Genomic DNA, 25,737 nt, shown 5'->3' on the forward strand with positions numbered 1-25,737 from the left:
GTAATAGACATTGCAGAGGGTTTTTTTCAGGGTACTTCCAGTTTCCTCTATCATTCCGCCAACACTTTCCACTTTTCCTTTATTTCATCTATCATTTGCAATAGCAAAAACAGGCTGAGGTGAAGTTTTGGGGCTGCAACAGGTTTCTGATGCTGATATAGTTGGAATTCTAGGTTCTTGGGATTTATTAGGCTACTCGTCCGCAGAATGGGACCTGGTTCTATCAAGGGCTGAGGCAGGATGGCCCACCTGTCAGCATCGACTTCACGAATGCCACTCAGCCCACCTGTTGGACTTGACAGTCATCACATGTATAGGGCGCACAATGAGACAAAGCATGTCCTTCACATGTCTAGCCCTCTTAAAGACAAGCCAAGCAATGGCGTATGGATAACATGCAAACCAGATAAACTACACATGGATAATAATCGAGAATTTGCTGTATTGCATCCCATATGTTGATGTCTCAGTCCCACATGTCCAAGGAAATTTGTACATACTTCTCTGAAAACTAGTCATGCGAGTTTTTCATTTCTGCTAGCAGGTCACAAAATGTTATCATGAATGATGTCACGAATTTTAGGCCCAGTAAATACACTACACCTTCTTCTTTCACTAAGTTGAGGAAATTTTGTTCTCAAATACTCAAAACCCTGACTATGTCATCAACTCTAACTTAATGAATGTTGTCTTTTTCAACTAGAGGATGATTCTTCTCACTCTTCTCATCTGGAATCAGATTTTCTCATGTGGGCCTGTCCTTGATGTTATATTTGTCCCTTGTCAGCTGCCCCATTCACAAACAAAGCAGCAGAATTTTGTAAACCGAACTGCATTCCGAAAAGTAATCTAATCACTTAGAGATCTCCATGTATTTGCCACCCATATAATATTGAATAAGTAATATATTTCATGATAATATCCATGTTGTCATAGTTGGATATAGGCAGAATAGGCTAGGAATACTGATAAGTAGAATTATTTCCGTTATGCAACAGCACTGCTTTTAAAGTAAATTTAGACGAATGTAAAATAAGTCTCCACTCATTATCATTGTGGCTATTTCCTAGCTCTTGCAGAAGTCCGTTTAATCTGGATCCTCAATTAGTCGTTCTTTTGAGGTCCCTTTCCAATTTTCCAAATACACTGTCAGGAGGAATGAAGAGTCCAATAATTGCATACCAAATTTCATCTCAACATTGTTTGGAGCTTCAAAAAGCGACCAATGTGACATTCCTTTGTTTTCATTTTGTCCCCGACATCCATCAGAGAACAGATGTATGCATAGGACCCTATCCAAGTTAGAGTCACATAATCTATGGTGTAATGCTGAAGAAATTTGATTGCAACCTTTCGAATATTCAATTAAAAAATAAAGAAATTCTGAGGAAAAAAAACAACAGCAGGTTTTCCGTTAGTACCTAATTGTGGCCATGTTGTTCACAATGAATATAGCAGTTTTTATAGGCAATCACACATTTAGCGGATTTTGCAAATGAAAAATTGACATAAATAGTGGAGTTTGCAAAAGTAAGATTTTTTTTTTTTTTAAGGAATTTATAGTGGTTTTTTCAGCATGAACTTACTATAGTTAACTCAATAGTCTATTCAGTAACGAATCTAACAATACCAATATCTCGAACGAATTTTTGGTAAATAGCGAGTTTTGCACATGGGCTACTCAATTGATATAAGAACAGTGCAGTATAAGTTTACAGTATTTTATTGAAGCCATACAAAAACCCAGGTTAGAATCATTACTGATTCTTACACCATCATTACATGGAGAGCTGGTGCTTCATACCTGTTCACGTAATTTCATATAAAATTCATTGTTTTATTTAAATGAATGCAGAAATAAATTAATGTTCTCTTACACTTTTATTAAATTATGTTTTGTTTATCTCATGTTACAGATTTTCTCTAAGGAATATATAAATTTACTGTTGACGGGTTATTTCTTCTTTCTGGGCATCTTGGCTTTGTGTCACCTTATGAGGTAAGCGAACTAAAGTTCTTACTTCTTCTTAAAGGACAGGATATTTTACTCCAGTACCATATAGCCTAATTGTGTACAATATTTTAGTTTATAGACAGAAAATGCATTGGCCCTTAATATAATGAGCAGTCAAATGAAAATGGGTCAGATACCAAAAAGTATAATAGAACATTTATTACCTCAAAAGTAATCTTCAAAACTATTTATACATTTATCCCACTGCGAGACAAGATGATCAATCCCATTCTTGGAAAAGCGTGTGGGCTGTCTACCGAACCATTTCTTTACTCAGTCACACATGTCTTCGTCTAATGCAAAACAAAGTCCACGAATGTCTTTCTTCAACTCTCCAAAAATGTGAAAATCGTATGGGGAGAGATTTGGGCTGTAGGGGTGGGAATTGTTGAATCATTTTCCAACCAAATCTCTGAATTGTATTCCTCACGGAGTTGGCCGTATGTGGCAGGCATTATCATGAAGAAGGATAATGCCGTTCAATAGCATTCCAGGGCATTTTGACTTAATGGCACTTCTCAGTTTCTGTAAAGTTTCTTCATAACGCTGTGCATTGATTGTGGCTCCATGCTCGAGAAATTCAACAAGCAGAGGAATCCTAGAATCGAAGAAGAATGTCAACATGACTTTATCGGAACTTGTGTGTATTGCTTTGGACTTTTTTGGTGGGGGAGAATCCATGCGTTTCCATTGTTGGGTCTGCCGTTTCCTCTCCAGTTCAAAATGATGACACCACGATTCGTCCCCAGTGACAATACTGGACAGAAATGCATACTCTTCCTCGTGGTATGTTGCAAGTGACCCGTGAAGCAGCCATTCTGCTTGTTTTTTGTTCCTCCATCAACTGTTGTGGAACCCACTGTGCACAAATTTTTTATTAATGCAGGTGCTTCGTCACAATGACGTGTACAGAACTGTGACTTATTCCCACCAAATGACGAAGTTCTTCCACAGTGATCCGTCGATTTCCCTGTATAAGACCACCAACCTCAGCAATAACAGCAGGAGTGATGGCACGATGAGCCTGTCCTGGGCGAATATTGTCTTGCAGTGACACGCGTCCCTCTCGGAATTTCTTGTGGCATTCCAGTACACGTGAACATGACATGCTGTGTTTGCCGTACAGAGCAGACATGCGACGATGGATTTTTCTCATACTTCTTCAGCAGTCAAAAATAGCACTATAGTGAGGATCACGTAAGAGTAGTTCCTAAAAGTCTAATTTGGCCTTCTCTTCAGTGTTTCCAACAAATACCGGTACCAGATATCACCAAAGAGGATAAAATCACAATGCTACGTACTGAAATAATAATAATAATAATAATAATAATAATAACAATAATAATAATAATAATAATAATAATAATAATAATAATAATAATAATAATATAGTGTCGACAATAACAATGTTTTGCTTATTTACCACATCTCATCTTTGTGTTGTGAGGTGTTTCCTAAATGGTTCAATAATTTATTTATAAAATAGTTATATTTTCCTTCTGGACTTCTCGCTTATTATGTTGGTAATTAGGATTAGTATGACCTAATATTACAATTTATTTTGTCAGGCGACATGAAATTTATTGCTTTGACTAAATAATTTACGATTCATGAGACCTAACCTTTACTTACTTGCATTTTCATCAGTTTGCTTTACTGTAAACCGAAACCATTGCTGCCAACATAACAGTTAGCAAATAACTGTCAGTTGTAGTATTTTTCAGTACCCGAAATTCGAAACGAAGTTGGTAAAAGATAATTCAACCTGAGAGCTAGAAAATCACCATAATTCACTAGCATATTTAGTAATAGTGGAAAAATGGTTAGGTTTCACCCTTAGGGTATTAAGTAAGCTGATCCGGACTATACACCTCGCTGTTCTTCTTTACCTGCCTCCATTAGTGATGTTAGACGAACACACGTATCTCTAACCTTACTTCCAGCACAATAAATGAATGACTAGTGTGTAAGCAGAGGTTGTAACTGTGCTTTCGCGAACCGTCACCAGATGTCAGTTCAGCAATCAAATTCCAGTGGTACCAACTTGCTCGCCATGAGATATACGTATGGTGACACATTTTCATTTGACTGCCCCTCGTATGTTAAGTAGTAAACGTATGCATTCTCTGGAAGTAAAATTATTTGTGTATTTTGAGAGATATAATTATTTCAGAACAAGATTTAGATATACAGAGTGAGAGACGAGACCTGACATGTGATCTTTGCGAGAGGAGAAAGGATGGGAGGGCAGAAATAAAGTTTGTTCTGGTTTGGTTAATATTAGACGAATCTACCAACACGAAAATTCAATTCAGACCAAAACTTTATTTTCCCCGTCCATACTCACTGGTGATATAGTCATGGCATATGATAAGGTCACAGGATAGATCTTGATTCCTCTACTATACTGTCTTTCTCTCTTGTATTCATTCGTATTTTGATGCCAGAAACTCTTATAAGAGTATATAATTATGTTTCAGTATGGTACAGTAAAACTTGTCAGAACAGCCACCTCACCCCAATTGAGCAGTCAGTGATATTTTTTTCTAGAACATGTTTAATTGCCCTCTCACTTCAGTTGTTACCTAATCATTGTGGTGCCACCGGCGTAGCTTGGTTGGTTAAGGCGCTTGCCTGCTGATCCAGAGTTGCGCTCGGGCGTGGATTCGATTCCTGCTTGGGCTGATTACCTGGTTGGGTTTTTTCCGAGGTTTTCTCCAAATGTCAGGTAATCTATGACGAATCATTGGCCTCATCTCGCTACCACCAGTCCCATCGATGCTAAATAACCTTGTTGTTGATACAGCGTCATTGAATAACCAAGTAAAAAAAATAATAATCATTGTGCGATAAAATAAGACCAATTTCCACATTCCAAAAATGTATTTTTCCTAATTTAATGGCATTGTTAACGACTATTTTTCAGAAGATTGTATGGTAACTGTAAGAGAAGGATGTGTATAGGTATTAATGTTATTGAAATTGTGCAGAGAATTTAAAATTAAGTAATGCTCATTTCAATTGCAGTATTTAATCACGTAATTTGCGCACTTTTAATCTATTTTGGCTGTTTGAAAAACTGGGATGCGTAAAATATGCGAATTTTTTAAATTAGACTTCTTGATCTGGGTTTTATTCAAGTATATAGTAATTAAGAATACAGTACTTTTGTCACTTAAGACTACTGGTAATCTTGAATTATAAATAATAATTAAATGGATATATGACAATCATAATGAATGCAAAGTACATACCAGTTGTACCATTCTCAATAGGTAGTGTTTAATTGAACACATTGTACGAGTTTATAGGCCTATAGGTGGTTGATCGATGCATTCTTCATGTTGCGGTGACAACTGCACGATACCTATTAAACAGTAAAACTTGTCACAGTCACTGCCCTTAGGGGTAGTTTACAAGAATAAGTATCAGTATTGAAGTAACATTATTTAGGATTTCTTTGTGAAGCAGATAGTTGAGTTGGGTACTGGTCAATGAACAATGCTGTGGATGCAAGTATTGGCAGTGGAATTTAGGGAATGAAAATTCATACTACACTGAAAAAAAATTGTACGTAAAATGTGTGCACAAAATACACAGAGCAAAATTAAAGTTCATAATAATCCTTTAAAAATTAGAGTGCATAAAATACGCAATGGTACAAAGTACTCGAGCAAATACGGTAATTGTCCTTAGGAATTTGATTCTTGCAACTCTTATGTTAATCAACTTACAAATTCTGTGTAAAGTGTATTAAAGAAGATAAACATAGATTTAATATTTAGGTTTGTATCTTCTTTGGAAATACAGTATAAAAAACTCTTTAATTTTTGCCGACTACAAGAGATCTAAATACACCTAGCCTACTATGGTTTATTTACATTCAGAATCTGAAATGAGTTACTTTTGTTTAAATACTGTTATTAAATCAGATATTTCATTAAGAAGCATAGCCTTGTATATTTATATGCAGAATTTTAAATTAAATTCTTCACAAAAGCAGTTATGTTATCATAGTGATGAATTAACATTCTCTCTCCTATAATTTATGTACAGTTATTATTTAATGCAACTTAAATCTATTTTGTTCACAACAATAACCTGGAGTATTTTGTAAAATCTTTGACAATAACTGTAAAATTTCGACCTTGTGTGTGAATTCAAATTCACACCATTCTTTTAATTGTACATAATACTTGTTTTATATTGTTGCAGCCCCGTAATCAGTTCTCTCGTACCAGCTGCCATTCCCAACATTCCATTTCACCTACATTTCACACAGGGTGGACCTGATGGTGATGATGACCTCATTAATTATCGCTTTTCTTCCCATGATGTTGTCTGTCTTGTATGCTGCTCAGTTGTAGGAGCATGGTACCTCATCAAGAAAGTAAGCTTGTATTGTATTGTATTGTGGTCTAATAATTTTTTTGTTGCTTGTGCATAAAATTTTTCATTTTTTTCCCATATAGCATTGGATTGCAAACAACTTATTTGGCATTGCATTTGCCATCAACGGTGTGGAGCTGCTCCATTTGAATAATGTTGTGACAGGGTGCATCCTTCTATGTGGACTGTTTGTATATGACATCTTTTGGGTATTTGGGACCAATGTAATGGTCACAGTTGCAAAGTCCTTCGAGGCACCAATTAAATGTAAGTTAATTAAAACATTGTGTGTGTGTGTGTGTGTGTGCGTGCAGAGATTATTATTTTACCGTTGCTGTGTTCTTGTTCTTTATGTTATATAATGTTCTATAAAATTTATGTACTGTACAAATGTTTGATAATAATATTCAGATTTTTTTGCTCCTGATCATTCTTTCTAATAAGTTCATTCAAACTGTTAGAAAACTATCAAGGAAAATCAGATTTTTTTTTTTTTTTCCCTTTGATGACTGAAATTGCCTGAGATATAGCATAATTAATAACAACAATTGAATTCACTGCAGTGTTCACACCTTTAGTTTTGTAAATGCAAGTCCAATCATAATTTTATAAATCATGGTATATTTTAATTATAGTATAGATTCAAGTATTTCACTACTTCAGAATAATTTAGGTAAGAATTTTTGTGGCTGAGAAAATTTTTATAATATGATATCCAGTGACATTATTAACAATGATGAGTGGTAATTATCTTGCAAATTAATAAATAAGTGGCCAGATTAATAATAGTAGTAATAATTTATCTGATCTTCTTTTTTCCATTTCAGTGGTTTTCCCACAGGACCTCCTTGAACAAGGGTTGTCAGCTAGCAACTTTGCTATGCTCGGTTTAGGTGATATTGTCATTCCAGGCATCTTTATTGCTCTACTTCTTCGATTTGATAACAGGTACATTAAAATTATTCTCTTTATTTAAATGTGTTATGTATTTTATTTTCATATTAACTCATAGTTGCATTGGCAGTTTGTATGTTGGGACAGAGAATTATTAATATTCAAGCCTGACATATTAGATTAAATGTAAAATATGCCTGTTGTAATATGGGGCTCTGTGACTAATCATAATTTTTACCATTGACTCTGTGTACCAAAATATTTCAAAATTATTTTTCGGTAATAATAATTGAAGATCTATCTTTAAAAGGGACTAAGCACCAAAAAAAAAATCATAATAATAATAATAATAATTTTATTATAGGACTTTCTGTAGTGCTGTAGTTTCTCTCAACCGAACAATGTATAATATATAAAATTATCATGCTGTTCATTTAAGTTTTCTTCCTCGATTGTTCCCTATCTAATGTATTGGATCTTGTAGCCCTTTCAGTTCCATATTCCCTCCTTCTGGTTCTCATTGCATGATATTCTTTGTTGTAATAATAATAATAATAATAATAATAATAATAATAATAATAATAATAATAATAATAAGGATAATAGTAATACTGATGATGATGATGATGATGATGATGATGATGATGATGATGTTTATGATAAATGAGAGTTTAGAACTTAACTGAAATCACACAAATAATTGCTAAAAATATTCAGCTTCTGCTTGAATATAGTTTCCACTGCAGCAAACTGTAGAACATGCCAACTTTCTCAGATAATTCCTAAGTGATTTTCGAGGGCTTAACTGTAATCTTGCTTCAGTTTCGCCTAACTTCTCTTCTGCTAATACACCCCATCTTCTCTCTCTCTTTTTTTTTTTCGTCGCCCTCGGTAGCATGGTTGGTATAGCGCTGGCCTTCTATGCTCGAGGTTGCGGGTTTGATCCTGGCCGAGGTCAATGGCATTTAAGTGTGTTTAAATGCGACAGGCTCATGTCAATAGATTTACTGGCATGTAAAAGAACTCCTGCGGGACAAAAATTCTGGCACACTGGCAAAGCTGATATAACCTCTGTAGTTGCGTCTTTAAATAAACCATAATTTAAATTTCTCACTTTTTTTCTGTTTAACACTGAACCCTTATTACTTCACTTCCAAGTGAGTTGGTACACATATTTTTTGGTTAGCATGGGAGATTTGGGATATTCGTGACGAAACTTGTTGTTGTTGTTTTCTAATGCCAGGCGTTTGACAATAAAGTCATTTGACCTCTTGCATTCCAATATTTTTCAAAGATATTATCATGACCAGCCACTGAAGCACAGATTTTGAGGTGTTCCGAATCCATTTCTTGGTTTGAGTTGCACAATGGACAGTTAGGAAACTGATATATTCCAATTCTATGCAGGTGTTTGGCCAAACAATCATGGCCTGTTGCCAATCTAAATGCAGCTACAGACGATTTGCGTGGTGAATCGGGAATTAACTGTGGATTTTGATGCAGAGAGTTCCATTTTTTCCCTTGGGATTGTGTTATCAAATTTTGTTTGTTGAAGTCTAAGTATGTAGATTTAATAAATCTTTTCACAGAGTAATACGTAGATTTAGTAACAGGTCTGTAAGTAGCAGTGCTGCCCTTCTTTGCTAAAGCATCCGCATTCTCGTTTCCCAGGATGCCACAATGGGATGGTATCCATTGGAATACAATTCTTTTATTGAGTGATATTAATTGAGAGAGCATTTTAGTTATTTCTGCTGTTTGAGATGAAGGTGTGTGTTTAGAGACTATTGATAGAATAGCTGCTTTGGAGTCTGACAATATAACTGCATTCCTAAATTTATTGACGTAATATAGAAGATTCCTGAGACTTTCACTTATTGCAATGATTTCACCATCAAAACTTGTTGTTCCATATCCAAGAGATCTATAAAGTGAGAAGAGACAGCACGTAACACCTGCACTGGCACCTTGTTCTCTGGAGATCAAGGATCCGTCGGTGTATAAATGAAGCCAGTTTTGTGGAGGGTACCTAATATTAATTGTCTCTAAAGACAATTGTTTCAGTATTTCAATGTTTACTTCTGATTTCAGTATTTCTTCTGTTAAATTTAGATTATATTCTATATTTAATAGAGTTAAAGGGTTTGGTTTAATTTGTAAGTTTTCTTTTAAATTCGGGATATTGATTTTCTGTTTTAATTCTTGAACAATGGATATGAAACTTTTTTGAGTTTTTAATCTACAGAGAGGACTGTATGAATGCCAATTGTTTCCTGGTAATCTGATAAGTTTTTCATATTGAATCAGTGCTTTTTCTTCTATTGTCACTTTGATGCTGTTAATATTAGTGAGGAATCTCATAGAATCTATTGGAGTTGTTTTGATTCCACCAGTAATGAGTTGGTTTTGAACATATTCTATGTCGTTTATGACGAAACTTACGAATACAATTTTTAACATGCTTTTTAGAGTTCTTATATTTCATATAAGTTTCCTGTAGAAAAATTCTCTATGCGATTCTATAGTGAACCATTCTATCTGTGTGACTGACTCTCGAACTCCACTAACGTGCACACTAATCTTCCCTCCAACTCCAGTTGTGATGATGTCACTGCCTTGGTTTGTGCTGAAAGCCCAGTAACCTCTCATGTATGCTTATGCTAGAGTAGATCAGAAGTCATAAAATGATTTATCTGTACTTTACCTTTGTTGATTGCAAGAGCCTGTAGTACGTGTATGCTGTCTGTGTGGTTAACTTGTATTATCTGCAGCAGACAAAATGGTAAGAAGCACAAAACTGTGACTGAGAGAATTACCCTTATTATTGGTGTAAGAAAATCTTGTTCTCTAGAATTATCACTTCAAACAAAGATTCTGATCACTGTCTCCAAGCTGAAAGTAGTGTGGGAGAGTAAAAAAAAGCCACCTCCAGAACTGATAAGTACCTTCTTAGAAACAGAAATTTAAACCTTTACAAAACAAATACGGATGTTGAGTGAGATTATTGATTAATGATATTAACAATGATCCATTAACTGTTGGCACGAGATTCTCGAACGCCGAGTAAAAGTCAAGAAAATCAATAAAGAAGCAGCTATTGACATGAAGAAAAAACACCTTGTTTGGGTACAAAAATGTATACTATATTGGCCTGAATCTACTTATTTTGTATGAAACGGCCATATGAAAACCATACTTGTGTTACGATCGCAAGCTAACCCGTTCAGTCATAAAAGAAGTCTTTTTTATATAACTCGCACACTGTCTCAGCTTACATCACATTACTTGCCCGGCATTAATTTTTAGTGCTGATAGAAATGTAATGTAATACGTAATGCAAGGAGTTAAAATATTAGCACTTCATATAGTCAGCAGTCTGAAGACTGGTTGTACCTCATAACAAGTGACATCAATAAGGCATCACTCATGAGGCAACAGAGCCAGGAGATATTGGAGTAAGGTGGCCAGTTTCTTTCCCCCTTGTAGACTATAATAAAAGTATGCTTTTACCATCAGATCAGAAATAGATTATTTGATTAACTTATGTTTAAAGTTTCAATATTCAAGTAGCCTTATAGAAACTTAAACATATATGAAGTTATTAAGTATTATAAATCGCTTTCTAACAACTATATATTGGAGGGGAAACTACTCAAACTATAAAGAAGAAGAGGATAATGGTAATGGATACTGGGAGTGATAACCAGACTAAGAGAATGTTGCGAAACATAGAACTGAAAACTTTAAAATTGCTTTAAAGTTCTAATTTTTTTCATTGTGTAACATTTGCAAAGTGTAGGTTGCATTATATTGACTTTTCTTCATGTAGAACATCTGAAAATTTGGAGTAAGTATTTTATTCGAGATCATATTAGATTTGGGCCAGTACGGTATGTTGAAGTTATGATGACTGGAAAAGGACAGTATTCTGTTTCTTGTTTAGGGATACTGAGCAGGTGCTGTCGGATGAAACATGAAAGAGTCGGAGATATGTGAGCAACTTCAACAGACTGTTAAACACCTCCCTTCCCTTAGTAATGTTCGTAGTGGGGGGGGGGGGAGGGTTTACAAACAACCTAGTCCCAATCGGAGGCATGGTGATGATTTAATCAAAATAAATATAAATTTTAAATGCTATTCTGTCATCCCAGAGGCTAAGGTTGTTCGAGAATAAGGAAAAATATTTGGGGCTAAGAATGATGAAGTGAATCTCCAAAGAAAAAAGTCGTAGAGTACGAGATTGGGACTCCTTGGTGGCCACAGTGAGAGAGCACTGTTGTCTCTGTTACATGGCCAATTCAATTCTGTGGAAGTGTTTTGTCCAGATAATTTATAACATTCTGGTGCCAGTAACCCTGATGGAAGATAGAGTTCTTCCTTCCCTATGCAGTTGAGGCAGTTCCTCAACGTAACAGCGCAATATGTATGTCGATATCACAGATAGCCATCTTAGCTATTGTGCTTGTGCCGGAGCAACAATCAGTGCAGTAACACCAGTCTTGTCGAAATTTCTGCAGTTCTTCAATCTAAGAACGCAAAATGAATATCGACATGACACATAGTTTTTATTTTATACAACATTGAAAATGTCTATTTCTTGTATACTGTATACATGGTGCCGAAAGACTCTTCTGTACAAATAGTTAAGAGACATATGAAATGCCAAGAGAAACTTTTTTTGTCAATGAATATCTGCACTCTGACATCACCTTTCAGCACCATGGGACACTCACAGAGATATTGGAGTTTGCACAAAAACTAATATGACTGTGAACAACATAGTCATTCACAAAAGTGCTCAAAGTTACGACCAATATCAGCATTGCATGTGTAACAGCGTCAATGCATTGGTTGCCATACATGTTAAAAGATTCATGGCACTTCACAATATACCAACTAAAACAAAAATAATCAAAAAGTAAATAAAAACAGTAAAAAAATTAACAACTTCTTTCAATATAAATGATTCGGTTATTTTTAAAGTCCATAAGCAGTAAAGTATTGTAAACTTGTGAGGGGTGGGGGGAACATAATTAATATTATTTATTTGTAAAAATTTTTGCTTCTGAAAGTTAAATCTTGACAAATGTAATCTTCATCTGACGATGTTGGATGACGTATATACGTCCGTTGATGTGACATTAATGAATTTAAATACTATTATAGTCAAAATCATGCCATGGTATGAAAGAAAAATTTCACAACCTCGAGCGGGATTCGAACCTGCGACTTCCTGTACTCCGGTCAGGCGCTCTACCACTGAGCTATCGAGTTCGTCTCACGCCAAAGTTTCTTCTCACCCATAAGCAGTGCTGACTAGATCAGACGCTATGGACAGTACTGTATAGAGTCGCCAGTATAAAAGGATAATTCCAAGCCTTTGGCATGAGACGAACTCGATAGCTCAGTGGTAGAGCGCCTGACCGGAGTACAGGAAGTCGCAGGTTCGAATCCTGCTCGAGGTTGTGAAATTTTTCTTTCATACCATGGCATGATTGTGACTATAATAGTATTTAAATTAATTAAATCTTGAGTAAAAAAAAAACACGGAAGCATGTCGTTAACTTGTATACAATATTATATTTGCTTAAAATATAATTAAAATACAATATATAATTAAAACAGTTGTATGAACATCAAAACTTCTTTAATTATTAGACATATTTCGGAATTACTGCTTCCCTATCATCAGTAATTAACAGTAACAGTAAGAAATATTTTTTTCTTAATCATTACCTTCAATATTAAATTTTCTAAAATGTTTGAATAATAAAAATATATTTCCTGAAGGAATAGGTAAAGATCCTCGACTATGTTGTTTATATAGGTCTTTAAAACATTCCAGTAAAAGAATCATGCAGATACAGTATTTAATTAATTGCACATTTTATTATGTAAATGCTTTACGGTTGTACAAAACATTATGCATCTTTAATATTATTTTTACAGGTAATTATTAGCTATTTTAAAATTCTGAATAGTGTTTTGTAAAGTGTAATATATGTATACTAAGCATGAAAAGTTCTGTTCATTTAGCTTTTATAACAGCTGAGATATAAAAAAAAAAATGCATTTCACTGAATTTTTCCAGGCCATTAGCATACCTCCCCCCTTAAATTGAAGCTGTGTTGTTTGTTGTTGGAACAGATCTTGTTTGCATTTAAAACCATGAAAACGTAAGGCTGTGGTTTCTACTGAAAATTCAGTATATTCATAATTTGCTCTTACAGTTCAATTTTTTGTCAATTTATGTAAGCATATGCGAGTTTTTTCTTAATCTTTATTTTTTTTATTTTTATTATTTTTTTTTTTTACAGCTGATGCTGTCTCGCTTCCTAGTCTCCAGCCTCTCCTATCCAAGCAGTCTTCATATGTTAGCCCTCTGGATGTCATTGCATTTTCATCTCTTTTCCATGAGTGTCTAGGTCTTCCTTGTTTTGTTTTCTTCTATTGGTTGTGTCCACTCACATACTCTCTTTGGCTATCCCTCATTCTTGTCAATTTAATTAAAACAATTTTGTTGCAGTTTGAAGAGAAATTCCAACACATACTTCTACGTGACATTTATTGCATACTTCATGGGACTGATGGCTACAATTTTCGTAATGCATGTATTTAAGCATGCCCAGCCTGCTCTATTGTATCTGGTGCCAGCGTGTTTAGGAACTCCACTTCTCCTAGCACTTCTCAAAGGAGATATCAAAGCAATGTTTCAGTAAGTTTTTTTTTATATAAATTTTAAATGAGTTAAAATGATGAAAACAGAAACATTTTCTGTAGGTTAATATTGGAAGTCTTCACTTCCAAATTTGAACATTGTTTTCTGTTTGCTCTTCAACATCAGCAAATAAATCTTAACCAGTAATTGTTTTACATTAATTATTTATAGCAATTTCTATCAATCAGAAATGTTATGCATATTATTTATTTAGTGTGTTTTGTACTTTAAGGCTATGGATCGATGAAAATAACGAAAAAAACATTAAAAAAAATGGAAATTTTGTTTTTAACTCTGAGAAGTAAAATGTTTCACTTTTCTATATCTGTGCTTATTTTGGTCCTATGACAATTTGGAGTCCCTCAGGACGAATTTAAAGGGACCAGAGCAATGCTATATATCATATACATACTGTACTTTGACACTCATATTTTCGATTTTCCAATTTTCAACATCTTTAACATTCAAAATGCTCTAATGAATGCAGTTTTTCTCTAGTCTTAGTGAAATTTTGCACAGAGGTCCACAAAAGCATGTGAAGTAAACTGACGTATGTGTTTTCTTCTGCTATTGAAAGTATTCAAATCACCATGTGTTGAGGATATGATAAGTTTTTAAAAACTGAAAAATTAACAACTAAAAAGAGTAAAATATTTTTTTCTCAAAAAGTAATTGGAAGGATATGAAAAGCATGTGTCATATTTTACATACATGTATCAGGAATAAATTAAATATAAATGTAAAGAATATTATGTAAACTTTGAAATTGGGACAATTATAATTCAGTATTAAAAATACAATAAAAATTAATTTTAAGTAAACTAATTGGAATATCAAAGTAAAATTTGTATATTGCATGTCCAATTGTAAGAAATATGTGATAAAAGTTTCAGACTAATTAGTGTAAAATTGTAGAAGTTAGAAATTTCACCGATCCATAGCCTTAACAGATTTTTTTCAGAATGAATTATTGTATATATTAAGAAATAAAAATTAAACGATAAAACTCCGATTAATCACCAGACGAGAATGTTATTAAAATATTTACATTGAAGAAATAGTGTGTGAGACAATTTTTGCCTGCTCTTCTTAATGTCAGAAGACGTAACAAGGATGTATGATAATGGTGGTAATTAAGTTACATGAGAATTCAAATGTTAGTAAGAATGAGTGTACCTTAAAGTTAAGAACTGATCAAATTATTATTATTATTATTATTATTATTATTATTATTATTATTATTATTATTATTATTATTATTATTATTCAAATATTTTAAATAACTGATATTTAATACGTTACTATTTGCTGGCAATCAGCTTATTTTAGATACAGAGGATAATTTACAAATGGCAACTTACATGTTACCGGTATTTAATATATCAAGAGAATATAATTTAGAAATTTCCACAAAGAAGACAAAAATATTTGGTTTTATTGGGATGAATCACATCAGAACAAAAATCATTATAGAAACAGAAGTACTGGAACAAGTTCATTAGTTTAATTATCTAGGCTGCAGTATTTCACATCAGTCATCATGTGATTTAGAATTCAAATTAGCAAAGTTTTTACAATAAATTGGCACAATTAAACGAACTACCTAACTAATATTAACAAAAGTGAGTAAGGAAACTATATTAAAATTACATAAAACTTTAATATTGTCTACATATTTTTATATAGATCAGAAAATTGGATTTTAACAACCTCACAGAGGAAGAGAGTTGAAGCAGCAGAAGTGCAATTACTTAGACTTCTGAAAGGATACACTCTCCTTGACCATAGAATCATCTATAGGTCAGGAATTAAATATTTCAAGTATATTAGAACATTTTGCGAATACAGAACAAGCTCTTATTACATTTAGAGCGAATACTAAGCAAGCTGAATCCCTTTACAATAATTCAAGTGCATGAGTCTCAAAGTGACTTTGATGTAAAGATAGTTTGTCCATAACCTCTTCCAGCTTTATTTCCTGACACAAATCTGTAACATGTTATATTATGTATATTTCTCAATTGCCTATCAGACGAAACAATTATTAATTTGTTGAACATTTGTTGTAATTCGTCACAACAATCCGTGTTATTCTTTTGTTCTCTCCAGTGTATGTACAATAATGAGTAGAAGTACGAATGTTACGAAATACAACAATATGAATGTAATTAAAGTCTCATTGTGCCATATAATCTGTTGTTGTTGTTTTCTAATGCCAGGCGTTTGACAATAAAGTCATTTGACCTCTTGCACTCCAATATTTTTCAAAGATATTATCATGACCAGCCACTGAAGCACAGATTTTGAGGTGTTCCGAATCCATTTCTTGGTTTGAGTTGCACAGTGGGCAGTTAGGGGACTGATATATAATCTAGAACAGTGTCTAAAGCTTGCTGTTAAAAGTTCAGTGATAAATGAGTGTTAAATGTTTGACATAATACATTTTCAAACACATATTGAATGCCTAATATAAAGAAGTTCGTGCTGCAGTAAAAAGCAAAAATCATATTATCCATAGTTTGTTACCCATGCATATTTTGTCCATTGATTAGCTCGGATAATTGAGAGTTTGTTGTATATACTTCTGTCAGTTTTTTTCCATTTGCTAGCCATGTATCTATAGCGATGAATGTATTCCTTAATAAGTTTTGAATTTCTTGGAAGATATTTATGAATGACCTCTGCTTTGATATTATGCTGGTTGATGTACTCCACAATGATTAATTTATTATGCAGTGTTTCATACAACTTCGGAATTGAACATACATTATATCACCATCATCATCATGTTTCAATAGCTATAGTAGTTTTTTATTTTTTTTTTGACGTCATACAAAATTTTATCCAATATTCTTTTGAAAAGAACAACTCCATATGTAGATGTAATTATTGGGGATCATCAGTGCGGTTTTAGGCGGAATAGATTGACTATTGATCAGATTTATTGTATTCACAGATATTGGAGAAACAATGGGAATATAAGGATACAGTACATCAGTTATTCATAGATTTCAAAAAGGCTTATGTCTCGGTTAAGATAGAAGTTTTATATAACATTCTTATTGAATTTGGTACCGGTATTCCCAAGAAATTAGTTCGATTAATTAAAATGTGTCTAAGTGAAACTTACAGCAGAGTCCATATAAGTCAGCTTTTATCTGATGCTTTTCCAATTCACTGCGAGCTAAAACAAGGAGATGCACTATCACCTTTACTTTTTAACTTCGTTCTAGAATTTGCCATTAGGAAAGTTCAGGATAACAGAGATGGTTTAGAATTGAATGGGTTACATCAGCTTCTTGTCTGTGCAGATGACGTGAATATGTTAGGAGAAAATTCACGAACAATTAGAGAAAACACGGAAATTTTACTCGAAGCAAGTAAAGAGATAGGTTTGGAAGTAAATCCCGAAAAGACAAAGTATATGATTATGTCTCGTGACCAGAATATCGTACGAAATGGAAATATAAAAATAGGAGATTTATCCTTCGAAGAGTTGGAAAAATTCAAATATCTTGGAGCAACAGTAACAAATGTAAATGACACTCAGGAGGAAATTAAACGCAGAATAAATATGTGAAATGCCTGTTATTCGGTTGAGAAGCTTTTGTCCTCCAGTCTGCTGTCAAAATATCTTAAAATTAGAATTTATAAAACAGTTATATTACCGGTTGTTCTGTATGGTTGTGAAACTAGACTCTCACTTTGAGAGAGGAACATAGGTTAAGGGTGTTTGAGAATAAGGTTCTTAGGAAAATATTTGGGGCTAAGAGGAATAAAGTTACAGGAGAATGGAGAAAGTTACACAATGCAGAACTGCACGCATTGTATTCTTCACCTGACATAATTAGGAACGTTAAATCTAGACGCTTGAGATGGGCAGGGCGTGTAGCACATATGGGCGAATCTAGAAATGCATATAGAATGTTAACTGGGAGGCCGGAGGGAAAAAGACCTTTGGGGAGGCCGAGACGTAGATGGGAGAATAATATTAAAATGGATTGAGGGCAGTGGGATATAATGGTAGAGACTGGATTAATCTTGCACAGGATAAGGACTGATGACGGGCTTATGTGAGGGCGGCAATGAACCTGTAGGTTTCTTGAAAACCATTTGTAAGTAAGTAAGTATAGTAGTTTTTAGTTGCAAAAGAAACAATGTATTACATGGTGATAGATTTTTTGATCTTCCCTTATAATACATCATCTGTGACTACTAATGAGTAGAATACCAATATGTCTACCACCATCACCATCTTTACCATTGCTACTACCACATCATCAGATTGGCACAACAACAACTGCCACTGACACAATGTTGAAGTCCTATTCATAGTATAGTCCAATGGTACGAGAGTTTGATCATTATGTAATCCTGAGAGCTTTATGAACACATAGCCATTATGGCGTACATTTCCAAAGTTTTAACAGACAATACTTATCCTAAAATGAAAATGAATTGGAAGTTCATCGAGAATCATTTATTAATACAGGATTATAATTCAGTTGTGGTTTTGTTCTTTTATAGGTATGAAGATCATCCATCTGAAAAGACTTCAGAAACAACTGAAAGTAAAACAGAAGCGAAGAAAGAAAAATAATATGAATAACAAACTGGACACTGATTAACGTAATTATTGAAAGAGAAGGAAATGTTGAATATTTACTGACTAACCTGCACCACAGTTTAAAAAGTGGCCCAGAAACTGTCTTCACATGTACTTTAAAAATGATGGATGGCTCCAAATTACATGACTGTACTTTTCAAGTTGTTAATATATCTGTATATACCAATACCTATTGGTTGTATTGACAAGTAATGCATTCTGTTTTAATACGTACCAAAGCGGACATTGGAGAACTTGATGAAGAACATGATTTCACAATATGTATGCTTGTATTGAAAAGTATTTTTAATCCATGAAGATGACCAAGTGTGGAGTAGTGAACTACATCACTTGGGAGCACTGAAGTAAGTGCTTCATTAATTTTGAGAAGATACTTTCGTATTGAAATACATTTTCAGTTGGAGAACAAATTGTCATCATTGTGGTATATGGTTCTTTTTGCATTATTTTATTGTTTGAAACTTCCGAAAGTAAAGTTTTATTTGAACATTTTTTATGACTGAATTGCTTCGTGAAGTTGATCACCTGCTGTGGAGTTCCTTATGATTTAGAAAAATTGTACATATTCCTCTATAGGTTAAAATTCAAATATGGTCTCATAATTGTTGATTGTGAATTAAAGTGCAGTAATGTGTTAATGATGAAAGGATCTCCAGCACTCGATTCTTCAGATCCCCTTTCCTTAGGATAAATAAATAAAAGTTTATTTAAAAGTATAAATCGCTCATTTCCTCCAAGTTGCTTCCAGTAGTTTAATATATATAACATATACAAATCTTTTTGTTTCTGGCTCTTGCTTCAACCAAATGTATGATAGATATTCTGCACTAACTCGCCCTCATTTTATGTTTAATAAAACACTTCAACTGGAAATAAAATATAAATAAAATGCTATCTGATGCCTTTGTATTCCTTTAACCTAATTTCTGTTTCTGTTTATTCACGTCGTTCTAGTTGATGATGTGGAAAATATGCATATTAATTATTCATATTTAGGGATTAGCTCACCATTTTAACAACAGTTTCTCTTCACTTCCATTAACTTATGAAACAATAACCTGTGGTAAAAAACAATTCTTATAAAATTATTAATTGAAATTACTTTCAGGATAGTAAATATATTTTGTACACCACCAACTTGAAATTGGTACAGTTTTATATTATAATATAACAAGTGTTCAGTTCCCATATTGAGTATTGTGAAATTATAAATGCAGTATGATGATAAGTAAGAATTTGCACATTTTAATAATGTGTTAGTATGAAATTAGATCTTACATTTTTATGAATGTTCAAACATGATGTCCCATTAATAGATTTATCTTGTTACTTTGTTATTTTGTTACTCTTTCATATTGAATTAAGATTTATCAACTCTCATATTTATTCTTAAAAGTAAAGAATAGACTTTCCACATCACTCTCTTGAATTTATTTAATAAAATCTGTAGAATTTAAATTGTAGGTAGAAAATTAGTTTCTTTCATTTCTACTAGACTATCATCTTTAACTCTTTTTAACTTCAAAATTCGAGACCATAGTTATGCTGAGTATAGTTTTACTATGCCTGAAACAAGAAAATTAAATCTGAAAACCTACATATGCATTTTGAGTTACTATTTGTAATACACAGTTTCTTCATTCAGCTGCCAAATCACAGTGATGTAAGATGGTAAAGGATTAAGAAGCTTCTGAAACTATGGTTTATGCTGGTTTATTTTATTCTTTCTTCTCCTCTTTGTAAATAGAGCTGAAGTGATATGGTGAATGTAAACATCTGTGTTGATATGCTGAGGCAGTGGAGCATGTTTGATATTGAAATTCTGATGTTCATTTCTAATAGTTTGTACTTAATTTTAGTGGACAGTCAAAATTATGCTGGAGGACTATTGTCATCAAGAGTTTGTATGTCTAAAGTCATTGTGAAATTTCAGTTCCTAGTCCTTTACGATGTAGCAACCTCATCCTGAGGCAGTGTTGAGCTTTCATTTTTAAGTTATGTGAGAGTACTAACACAGTACACACAAAAAGTATTAAAGTTCAGTGAAAAGTTATGTGTTGAAAATGAAGTACAGTGGTAGTTTGATATAATATTATAAGTGGAATACGCAGCATATGTATTGTTCATATGTTAGTAGTGATGTTTATGTTGCAGGTTTTTACTTTCGAGTTAGAATTACACAACAGGCATTGTTTGTATGAAATACCCTTTTACATAACAGTAATATGATTGGTGTTTTAGAAGAAATGCCATTTGAAACGAGGATATAATTTTTCCTGTTGTGGTTGACTATAACCTCTACATTAAACATATTTTGTAATGGTCCTGCATTTTTATCTATTTCCAGTTTATGTAGGGCATTCGTAATATTACATACTGCCCCCACATGATATAAATAATTGTTTGAAATGAGCCATATTATACTGAACTCCCACTGTATAATTTTTGGTACCAATTAACCTAACATTCCTTATTGGCCGTATTTTACTGATACCTAATTTTTCTCGATTATGAAAATTCTTGGGTACCCATTGTATTTGTGTTAAAATCCAAGAATAGACTCTGAAGCTGCTTGTAATATATATATTTTTTCTAAACATTACTTACTTATAAACAATTTATATTTATGGTCCTGTTATGTAGATCATCCCTGTGTTATGTACTGAATTTAACAGATGAAATATCAGATAAAGATACATACCAGAAGTTTGTCGGCATATGTTGCACAAATAAAATACATGAGCCATAGTTAAAGATGTATGTCACATTTACTGGACTTTTAATTTAATGTTATACATCCTTTTTATTCCTGAAATTTTGATAAACAGAACTGTTTCTGAGAATATAAAAGTTGCAATGTTCAAACTCAATTTTCTTGTCCAATGAGACTAAAGTTATTACTAATCACTAGGGGGCGGATTCATATGCATTAAAAAATGGCAAAATATGCATGCACGTATGCACTTAAAAACCAAGATACATGCATAAAAATTAATGAAATATGCAATGTTAAAATACATTTTTTTAAGCAATTTATTATTATTGATGGTTTTTCTGCCATACATACGAATATTGAGACACTATCAGTTGTTAAAGTTGTGTATCTTTCAACCCGCTGCGTAAGAAGTACACTTCTGGCACATTTATCGTTAGGGATCTTTTATAAAACTAATTAAAAATTAATAATTTTCGTGCGACTAAGCTATTTTAAAATACAATGCACTCGTAACACATTGTCGAAGTTTCTTTGACATGTCACCATAATAAAATAAAATATTCTGATTTGCCATGTCGACAAATAAAATACAGTAGATTGCATTAATGTGCCTATATTAGGCCTTTTGTTGACAGGTGGAAAAATTCGAGTTTAGTGAGCACAAAGAAGTCCATCAATACTTCCTGTAACTTCCGCACCAATCATATTACAACATTTTCCAAACAACTGTTAAAATGGTATGCATGTGCGAAGTAGAAGATAAGGCAGCTTTTTGTTTTGATTATCTGTTCTTTTAATCTCAACTTCCATCCATCGTAAGGCCCCAGTATTATATATTTGCACAGAGTCGGCATTGCAATTGAATCCTCCAATGTTAAAAGGAACTAAGTAAAAAAAATACAACTTTTCAGGAGAGAGAAAAAACATTGCCATTTTGAGTTATTTGGTAAAACAAAGTTTGTTTTGTTATATTATTAGGGGCCTATTAAACAAATTTTTTGACTTCCCTAACTGTTCAACACCCCAATGTTTTCGAACTTATATAACATTTTAAAATCAGGAGAAAAGTGAAAAATGCATTATTTTGACTTAGTTCCTTTTAACATTGGAGGATTCAGTTAATTATGAAGAGCTTTGTTGATTGCTGTGGAATTCTCACAATGATTTGCTGACAACTGTGCACTGCCTGCATGTTGTCACATCGCCATAAATAAAATATTCAGTGTCTGCGTTTTTTATGTATTTCATTTTTCAGATTTTCTGTATTCTTATCTTCGTTTAAACACCAGATTGCAAAAAAATAAATAACGAAATATGCTTTTATATACACTAAAAGCTGAAATATGTATTAACCCCATAAATATGCATATATGTGCACTATAAAATCTTGACCTTTGGATACAAATAACTTGTAATGCATTTATATAATGGTAGCATGTGATTTGCAACTAAAGAATAAAACATGCAAATATGCTCAAATCCGCCTCCTACTGCCTAATCAATACAATAATCGTTCAAGAACTCGTACATTTAACAAGTGGACTGTGTGGAAAAATTACCTCTGTCAGACGTTCTCTTGTCTCTTTACAAAATCAAGACAGAATTTTTATTCTTTCCGGTGTGGGGTTTATGCATGTGGTTGGTGACTGACCATGTAATCCTGTATTGCTCATAATCATTAGAGAAACATTGATAATTATATTACATTTCACACATGGTATTTTTTTTCATGCACTTCAAGAAAATTAAAAGTAAAATTTATAATTTCCAGGTGTTGAATGTCATATTAGGAACTAGAATCGTAGAAAAAAAAATACGTGGTTACAAATAGAAGAAAGTAATCAAGGGTGAATAAATCTGTTTACAATATACAGTCACTGAATTACATGTTTATTTCATGTATAGATTATTTAAACACTTGAATGATCTAGTGTTGCTTTACCACACATGTACATATAAGTTCTTCACTTTTATTTTTGGTTATTTTTAAACTCCAGTTCTTTACATGGTGTACTTAAAAAAAAAAAAAAGAAAAATCCCAGTATGTCCATTTGGACACACATGTTGAATAAATTGATATCAGTTTATATTGCTTAGATATACATAATTTCTTTGGGTTAGCAATCCTGTATTCTTGTCTGGGAAGGTTTGAATGTTACACTCATTGTTGTTACATTTCCTTGTTAGTAGTTGGTGCATTTTTGTAACAGAATTCTAGGTACCGGTACTACATTGTGCACAGAAGTTGCATATAAGATGTCTGGTAAGTTTATTTTTTATATTGATGTCCTACATTGTTTCTAGCAATAGTGTTTGTAGTAACATTGAACATATTAGTTGAGAATTATATTATGAAATTGTTAATCAACAATTTGCAGACTATTAAGACCTAGTGATATCAGTAGTGTCCATATAGACACTGGGCAGTTATAAGAGCAAATCTATGAAACCTATTTTTCTGTGCTATATTCCTTTATACAGAGTGAGTAAAAAGTATAGGACAGTGCTTGTAACTTTCTTATTTCTAATTTTATGAAGAAACTATTTATACAAAAGTTGTAGGATATCAAAGAAGGAATATTTTGAATATGTTTAAATACTATGCTTTCCATTTATAAAGTGTGTGCCAATGAGTCTGTTCTTTTTAATGGCACCGTGTTCATATTTCCCCATTTTTGGATCCTTCAGGTCTCACTACGTACAAAATCATATTTTTTTTTGCCATTTATAAATTATTGTTTTGTAAAAATTATTTCTTTTGATGACAATGTATATGTACTGAACAAAGTACAGTACACCAATTTGAGGAGGCTTTGGATTAAACAATTGCAGACTAAAGCTAATAGAAACAAGTGAATAAAACTATAAATAACAGTTGAATAACAATATTAACGTTATTTAAACTTATAATTAAAAAAAGGCACGTTGTAGGATATGCACCATTGAAATTTAACTGCAATAGTAATACAATACATGGATTTTAAAGCAAGAAAACTCATTAACACCAAAATTAGCATTGTGTTGTATCACGTGTTGACTTTAGTTCACAAAAGGTGCTCAAAATGGCCCCCATTTACTACCAAATAATGCATAAATCGTCTTTTAAATTGTTTAATATTCTCAGCAACACTGTTCGACTGATCTGCTGTATTTTAGCCCTAATTCTTCATTTCAAGTCTTTCAGGTCTCGTGGTCGGTCCTGGTACATCCTCCACTTTATATATTCCTATAAGAAAAAATCTAATGGGTTCAGATCAGGAGATCTTGGCAGCCATTCAATACTTTCTCTTCTGCCTATCCATCTTCCTGGAAATACTTGATTTAAATATAAATAATTCACACCTCTCTTTCATAATGTGCAGGTACACCATCTTGCAGTAATAAGATATCATCTTGAATTCCTCCTCCATGTACAGGGAATAAAGTACCACAAGCTGGAATTATTTCATTCTGCAAAATTTTTAAATACAGTTCGGAATTTAAGTTGCCATCAATTAAAAATGGGCCTATAAATCTACCATCAATTACTTTTTATGTTCTATCATCCAATGGGAATTTTATTTAGCTCAGTAATGGCAGTTGTGACGATTTACATTACCATATAGACAGAAAGTAGCTTCATCGGAAAATATGATTTTTTTTCACGAGGTTAGATTCTGGTTGAACATGTCATTGAGGGTTTCAGCAAACTGGGTATGTCTATGAAAGTCATCTTCACTGAGTTCTTGCAGCAAATGTACCTTGTATGTGTGCCATTTGACTACCTTCATTAAGTTGCATAATTATGGAATTTTGGCTGACAACATGGTCAACTGCAAGCTGGCGAGTCGATAAATGTGGGTTTTCTTCTACTGCTAATACAATATCACTAGCTTTTTCACCATCTGTAATTTGTTTTGGCCTTCTTATAACACTTCCAGTTTCATTGAACTTCTTACAATTTTAGTTACTGTAGAATGAGTAATGTTCCTTTCTGGATGCATTTCATTAAATAAGACACAAATTCTCTTCTTGGGTCCTCTTCCTATACCATAACTGATCATCAAAAATATTTCAATTCGTTATCTTTCTGTAAGATTTGCCATGATTAATTACTTTCGGGAAGATATTGGAATGAAATAACCATTGTTATGCAGTTGTTTTTATTAGCTTTATTCACTTGTTTCTGTTAACATTTGTCTGCAGTTGTTTAATCCAAAGCCTCCTCAAATTGATGTACTGAAGCATTAAAATTTTCCATTGTTCAGTACACATACATTGTCATCAAAAGAGGTAATTTTTACAAAACAATAGTTTATAAATGGCAAAAAATATATGATTTTATACGCACTGAGACCAAATACCTTATTATAATAATACTAGACAGCTAGCATTTCTGA

General features: G+C 33.0%; 1 protein-coding gene across 1 annotated transcript in view; it reads left to right on the forward strand.

The window, feature by feature from the left end:
- Nucleotides 1-21,390, forward strand: part of LOC138703273 (minor histocompatibility antigen H13) — a 31,115-nt gene extending 9,725 nt beyond the window's left edge. Inside the window, exons 3-8 of the mRNA XM_069831020.1 lie at nt 1,917-1,999; nt 6,230-6,404; nt 6,487-6,670; nt 7,231-7,351; nt 13,824-14,012; nt 18,543-21,390. Coding sequence (XP_069687121.1) covers nt 1,917-1,999; nt 6,230-6,404; nt 6,487-6,670; nt 7,231-7,351; nt 13,824-14,012; nt 18,543-18,615 — 825 coding nt within the window. The 3' untranslated portion in view covers nt 18,616-21,390. The remainder of the gene's footprint in view (nt 1-1,916; nt 2,000-6,229; nt 6,405-6,486; nt 6,671-7,230; nt 7,352-13,823; nt 14,013-18,542) is intronic.
- The last annotated feature ends 4,347 nt before the right edge of the window (nt 21,391-25,737 follow it).

The sequence above is a fragment of the Periplaneta americana genome, chromosome 7, assembly GCF_040183065.1.
Source record: "Periplaneta americana isolate PAMFEO1 chromosome 7, P.americana_PAMFEO1_priV1, whole genome shotgun sequence".
NCBI lineage: Eukaryota > Metazoa > Arthropoda > Insecta > Blattodea > Blattidae > Periplaneta > Periplaneta americana.